Source organism: Triticum aestivum, chromosome 6D (assembly GCF_018294505.1).
Source record: "Triticum aestivum cultivar Chinese Spring chromosome 6D, IWGSC CS RefSeq v2.1, whole genome shotgun sequence".
Taxonomy (NCBI): Eukaryota; Viridiplantae; Streptophyta; class Magnoliopsida; order Poales; family Poaceae; genus Triticum; species Triticum aestivum.
The window spans coordinates 99803065-99809947 of NC_057811.1; the positions used below are offsets into that span (position 1 = coordinate 99803065).

The following is a 6883-nucleotide window of genomic DNA, read 5'->3' on the forward strand; positions in this document are numbered from 1 at the left end:
CCCAGTTGACATCTCATTTTTTTTGGAAAATTCAAAAACAAAAACATGAATAATACTGGTACCCAACATGTCACAGGATTTCCAATCAAAATTCATAACACAGGTTGAGAGCAAAAATTAGACAGAATCGACAACTGAACGGCGCCTACATAAGTTGGGCTTAAGTTAGGCCCATTACAGATATTGATGACAAATTTGTCAATTCTGTTTTTCGAGTTATCTTTGATATTTAGACTAGAATTTTCATGAGGTCATAAATTCATGTTGTGGTTATGTGCTAACTTTTTCTCAGATTTATTTGAAGTATTTTAAAGTATGAACTGAAGCCAGGTGCATCATATACTTTCCCCTTCATCTAAGCGTTGCAAGGAACTTGAGATTTACAGAGACAGACGGTGGTTTTATCAGAAAAAAAATTAAGAGAAGAGGGGCTCTTAACCTGCAGCACTAATGTAAGATTAAAACTATCTCATTGCAGGACCAGCAGCAACAGCTTGTATATCCCCACCTTGTTGTTCTTCTTCTGCCTCAAGTGCACTTCCCTCCCTAGGAAAGTTCGAGCCCAAGCTTCTTTGCCTCCCGTCAAGACGGTTCTCGAGCTCCAAGCACTCCTTAAGCTGCGCCACCACCTCTGCCATCGTCGGACGCTCCCTTGAGACCTCTAGCTTGCAATGCAGCGCCAGGCCAGCAGCTTTCCAGACAGAGTTCATGTCATAATCCCCAACCATTCTTGCATCCACAATGCTCTCCATGGCGCCGTGGTCAAGGCTCTGCTGCACCCACTCGCCGACGTGGACACTCACGCTGTCGCTGACCGGGATGATAGGAGGACGGCCTGTGATGAGCTCTAGGAGTACGACGCCAAAGCTGTACACGTCGCTCTTCTCACTGATGTGATAACTGCAGAAGTACCTGAACAATTGGTAGACACAGGGGTCCCTTGTTATGACAAAGTAATGCCACTGTAGGCAATGTTGATTCTGTTTTTAGAAAAGGAGGATAACCCTCGGCCTTTGCATCACTGTGATGCACACAACTATTTAGGCAATGCTGATGAAGCGAGTATGTAGGAGAAGAGATGTTGTGCATGACGTACTCGGGATCTAAGTAGCCCATAGTACCAGCTGGTTCAGTGGTTATATGTGTTTTCGAGTCGCCGAAAGCCTTGGTCAGGCCAAAATCAGCAATCTTAGCCCCAAGATCTGTGGTCAGCAGGATGTTGGTACTCTTCACATCTCTGTGGATCAATGCTGGTTTACACGCGATATGCAGATACTCCAGACCTGTGAACTTAAGTAAATAACACGTGCAAGAAGAAATCTAAGGAACCAGTAGTAGATGGTGAAATCCTAACCTTGTGCAGCATCAAGGGCGATGTGAAGACGCTGCTCCCAAGTGAGTGGTTTACTAGTAGAACCTTTGGACGTCAACAGAAGTTAAAACGTAATTAGTTAGAAGATTTGAGAGAAATTCAAGGGCTTCAGTTTAGTACCCACACTTGATTTAAGGTCTATGCAGTTCTGCATTGATAAGTGTAACATTCTTCTGTAATACGAATTTCAAGATATAGCACACTGATGATCTAATCTAGGGCGCCTAAAAACTGAAATTAGCCGATATAAGATATTTGAATAGCCAAGATGAAGTGTTAAAAAAAGAAGCCAAGATGAACAACCTCTCAGATGATTCTGCAGGTTCCCTTTGGGCATGTACACGTAAACAAGGGCTAGATGATTTTTGTCCTTGCAGTAGCCAATCAAGGAAACCAAGTTCTTGTGATGAATCCTTGTCAAGTGCCGAGCCTGCAATATAGCTTGCAGAACTTATGTTCAGATAATTTAAGCAGGGCATATAATAAGAATGATAAGTAAGTGCAGTTCCATCTACAAAGCCATAAAAAAAAACTTGACAATGCTCATTCGTCAAAATCGAGAAACAGATGGCCACACAAGGATTTGGAGAAAAGGTGGATGAAAGGAAACAACACAAATATTTGAGCTGCGACACATAAAACTACAAACAGAATTTCCTTTTTTACCTCAGCCAGAAACTCTTTACCCCCTTGTGAAGATGAATCAGAACGCACTTTCACAGCAACTGAGTTTCCGTTCTTCAGGTAGCCAAGGAAGACAGCTCCAAACCCGCCCTTGCCAATCTCTTGGCTATAGTTGCTTGTAATATACTTCAGTTCTCTGTAAGAAAATTCTCGGTTCTCAAGTAACGCAGATTCATCTTCAGGACCAGTAGCTTTTCTCTTATCTGAAAACATACACAAAACGTAGTTAAAGGTGAGAAATAGTTTTTCTGGGATGGAGGGAGTACAACAGTGTGCAATGCTCCATTCAAAATAAAACAGTGTTCAATGCATAAAATAGAAACCATTATTGCCATCTGTCTGCATTACCTTTTCCCTTGAGCTTTTGGCGTAGCAGAAGAAATAATACAACAAATATTGCAATGACAGCAACGATTGGAATAACTATTGCAGCAAGAAGTGCCCCATTAATTTTCTTTCGACTTGATCCACAGGCAGTACCATTGGCACATATATTTGCATTATTACCAACCCTGCTAATATTAAAGTGTACACATTCATGTTAGTAATGTGCTTCCACGGTATTCCAGATAAAGAAATATGTTCGACTGAGATGGTGCTCGAAGGAATCAGTATCTCTATGTATATTCAGGTATCAATCAGATCTAATTGTTAACTAGGCAAGTAATATTGGTACTATTTTTTAATGGTAATTTTATGATAAAATCTCGAGAAGATATAGGTAACCATCTCGAGAAAACGGAGGTAACCCTAAAGGCTCATGGGTAGAGAGTAGGCGGATTCAAGGTTCTCCTATGTCCTCTTAGTGGAGAGATGAGAAATCAAAGCATACAGTGTTTACTTCTGAAGTTTTATGTCATTGCAATTAATACCTGATGATGGATATCGTATCTTTCTAATAACCGAAAGTAGTATACCTTATTAAATGGACAGGCAGAAGGAAATTGAAGAACACAAAGCTATAGCATGAGTTTAAAACAGCTAGCATGATACTAATAGGATGCCAAACATTTGCAATATCATTTTCAAAACTTTTGCTGTTCTTTAATTAGAATCTAGTTCAAGAGAACTCTACCTTAACGACAGAGTCCCATTTTGGGATTTTTGAAGACTGTCAGGGATTGTTCCATATAGATCATTGCTGGACAGATCCCTGTGAAAACAAAAATGATGTAACTAAAAAGTGTTCTCACAAGATCCTACAGCTGGAGCATATATATGTAACAGAAGGGAAAAAAACGACTTACAGAAATATTAGAAATGGAAGTTGCCCAAGAAAATTTGGAATGGTGCCAGACAAGTTGTTGTTTGACAGATCCCTCAAATAAGTAACAGCTCTTGTGAATACTAGTAAGGAATTGGGAAACATAATGAAGTTTCAGAACTGATTTTTCAGCTCCACTTCTTGATTGCATTCAAGAGGGGAAAATATGAAGGTAGTCATTGCATATAAATGAAGAGAATTATATTTCTCTTCCAAAATAACTCCATTAGTAAAAGGATGGCGTTTTAGAAAATGACAGTCTCCAACATATATCTTTGACCTTCACCTTTTGTCCGCATATGCTAGTACTAAAGTATTTTCATGACGAATCTAGTGATACTATTTTACCTTACCAATCTAAATATTTTCATATAAATTCATAGTCAAAGTTTAAAAGGTTTGACTGCACACTTTCTCAGAATTCATGAATTTATGAACAGATGTAATATATATTTAAAGAGTTCTCTAGGATTATATCTTTTGTGGATTGTGGGGAGAAGGAAGCAAAAAACTCTTGAAGTATCCACACTTTTAGACTGCATGGATATATGACAGCAGATACAAAAAATTAAAGAAATATACTGCCGTCTACTGTGAAGTTCAAAACAGTCTGTCATGTACTGCTGGGTAAACTGTTTCAGATATAGTTGAGTAATTCAGATTCATAGGTAACTTTGCCAATCAGTCCCTAGGAAGACTACAACATGAAGCAGAGGGAATAAACATCAACACGGTTAATTTTGCTAGTATTATAAAAAGAAAAAGGCTGTGGCACCTTAAAATTCTACAGTGAGACATGATGTTGAGAACCTACAGGTACTGAAGTGCATTCAGATCTCCAAAATCAGTAGAGATGGTACCAGCCAACCCAAAGGAAGACACATTTCTGCCAAAAAGATAAATTCAGAACAGTTAGTTTCTCCAGATGAAATGTCCTGATGTTTCTATGAAATATGCAAAGTATTTCAGCCTATAACCATATATTTTTAATTTCATTCAGACATGATTATGGAACTTACAATGCTGTTATTTTAGAGGCATGAGCTGGAGGATAGGAGCAGGTTAATCCTATCCATGCAAAAGCTTTTGGAGCACATGGATCACCCATCCAGTTTTTCTCCACGCCAAAATTCTCCTGGATTGACATCATGGCTCTAGCTGGTTCGCCAGAACAACAAAAAATGTTCATGACCATACAAAATGAACAGACAGGCAAGCAAGCAGGTCAAATGCTATCAATAATGTGTATCTGATTCAGTTTAATACCTCCCTTTTGCAAATTGTATGAAGACTTAACGTGGTCTAAGTACTTAACTGTAAGAAACATACACTCTGTACTAATATTGTATCGGTATATTCATACCATCTCCACTATCAGTAGCGACCTCAGTTATCGGTTCCACCAAGTACATCTCCATGGCATTCAGGATAGGTGTAAGAGTTGCATTTTCTGTAGCAACAAGTGAGACACTATAACTTGCCAACCCTTGTACAAAGCCTGAGAAAGAATCGGCGAATAGGAATGGAGGGGTGTAAGGTTGCTGCATTTTGCATAACAGCTGATGGCACGTCGTACACATCAGTGACATAATTCTGGACGACAGATGTTGCAGATATTTCATCCCAGTTTGGGATTGTGTCGTAAGTCGACCATAGGCAGTCATGGGGATCCAAGGGGTACCTGTTTCAGACCAAAGAAATGTGTTTGTATGATCTAGTATCGTAGTTCACTGTAATTGGAGTCAAAACAACCTCTTTTTGTCCCAAAGTATAACTTGCAGAGACATATCCATGCAAAGAATGTCTAACATTAGCGGCTATACTCGTTTACATGAGAATGTGTGTAATACCCGGATAATCAAGCTACAGTAATCCCCTACTAATGATGCCACATCATCTCTGTTACTGTTGCTAATCTCACTTTGATTCAAAACAAATTCAAATTCAATTTTAACATAAAGTCAAATAAATTAATTCTCCAAACAGTAAAAAAAAATGTTCGCTGGGTTGCAAATATTCACTAACTAAATGTCATGAGTGATTCAACATCATTTGAGATAGCTAAATTCCCCTCGGAATTAAAGCAGTTCCAAATCAGCATTTTTAAATGCTTTTCCATTTGTGAAAAATCCAAATCAATTCAAACTCCTCCCAAATTTTTTGTGGCAGGTGCCAAATATTGTAATGTATTTATTTGGCCAAGTCCCACATTTTACAGAACTCCTTTTGGCAGCTCAAATATTGCATAGCATTTTTTCTGTAAAAAGAAAAGATTAAAAGAAAAGGCAAAAGGCAAAAAGAGAAAGCCCCCTATCCCCTGGGACTAATCCACCCGAGCCGGCCCATCCAGCCCACTCCCTGCACCGGACACCCCTCCCTCCCTATTCCTCTGTCCTGGGTCGCTACAGGCGCCGTCCCCGCCGGACCCGCCTCGCCGGCGACGCCCCGGAAAGGACAAGGACGCCACGGCCCCCTCTCGGCCTCGTCAGATCCCCCTCCCCCCGCAGATATTTCTCCTCCCTCTCTCTCTCACACGCTCGCTCCTTCTCCACCTCGCCCGAACGCCCACCGTCGCCATGGACGCACCTGACCGCGCGCCCTCCGTCGACCCCGTCGCCTAGGACCGCACCGGGAGCTCCGCCTTCGACCTCCACTACGCCTACGACCGCTACCTCGAGCTCGGGGCCGCTCCACCGTCGCCCTCGACCACTTCTTCCCCGACGCAGACCGCCCGGATCACCGTCGTCCGCCCTCGAACTGGCCGCCTCTGCTGCTCCTAATCAGTCACGGGGCCTCCTTGTGCCTATGCGGTGAGCACCCCGCGTCCTCCCTCTGCTCCCCCTGCTTTCCGTGCATAAACGCTGTACGCCGCCGTTGCTTCTGCTTGCTGATGCCGTTGCGTTGCTGCTTCTACTGCCGCGCCGCGGCTTGCCTCGCCCACGAGCCGCGCTCGCCCCGCCTACTGCTGCTGCTGCGCTGCGGTTTGCTCTACCTACTGCCGCGCACACCGCCTGCCGCCGCTTCGGCCCCGCATTGCCGGTTGCCTGCCCGCTGCTCGCCCCATCGCCCCTTGCTGCTCCCGCGCCCGGATCGTGCTCCTTGCGCGCACCGCCGCGCCATGGCTGCACTTCCGCGAGCCCTCTGGCCGTCCCGTGCACCCCGGCCAGGGCATCTGACGCCCGCTGTCGCCGCCGCCGGTGGTGCCCGACCAATCCCGCGGCCGCTCGCGACCCACCTCCCACTCGCGCGCGACGCCGCACGCCCACGCTCGCCTCGCCTCTCCTATCGCCGCTCCACCCGCGCTGCACTGCCTAGCCTCGCCGTACCGTCCCGCTGCTTGTTGCTGCTCTGCTCCATCACCGCCGCTGCAGCCTGCGGCCGCCGCAGCCACCCACGCCCGCGGCCTACTCATCCACGCCCTTGCAGCCCCGCTCGCCGCCCCGGCGCTTCCCCCTTGCCGCCCGCGCGCGTCCCGCCGCCGCCCCGGCCGGCCGACGCCTAGGTCCGGCGTCCCGGGGCTCCGTCCACTGCGCCCGGGTTAGGCCCCGACGGGCGCCCGCGCC

General features: G+C 45.0%; 1 protein-coding gene across 1 annotated transcript; it reads right to left on the reverse strand.

The window, feature by feature from the left end:
- Positions 1–331: 331 nt before the first annotated feature.
- On the reverse strand, positions 332–5594 carry LOC123143830 (probable LRR receptor-like serine/threonine-protein kinase At4g20450). Its single transcript, XM_044562836.1, has 11 exons — positions 4684–5594; positions 4340–4478; positions 4135–4206; positions 3669–3677; positions 3132–3209; positions 2405–2568; positions 2039–2259; positions 1676–1802; positions 1355–1417; positions 1097–1283; positions 332–912 (listed from the first exon to the last, which is right to left on the reverse strand). The coding sequence occupies exons 1-11, from the start codon at positions 4982–4984 to the stop codon at positions 465–467; spliced, it is 1809 nt and encodes a 602-aa protein (XP_044418771.1). The 5' UTR covers positions 4985–5594; the 3' UTR covers positions 332–464.
- Positions 5595–6883: the final 1289 nt, after the last annotated feature.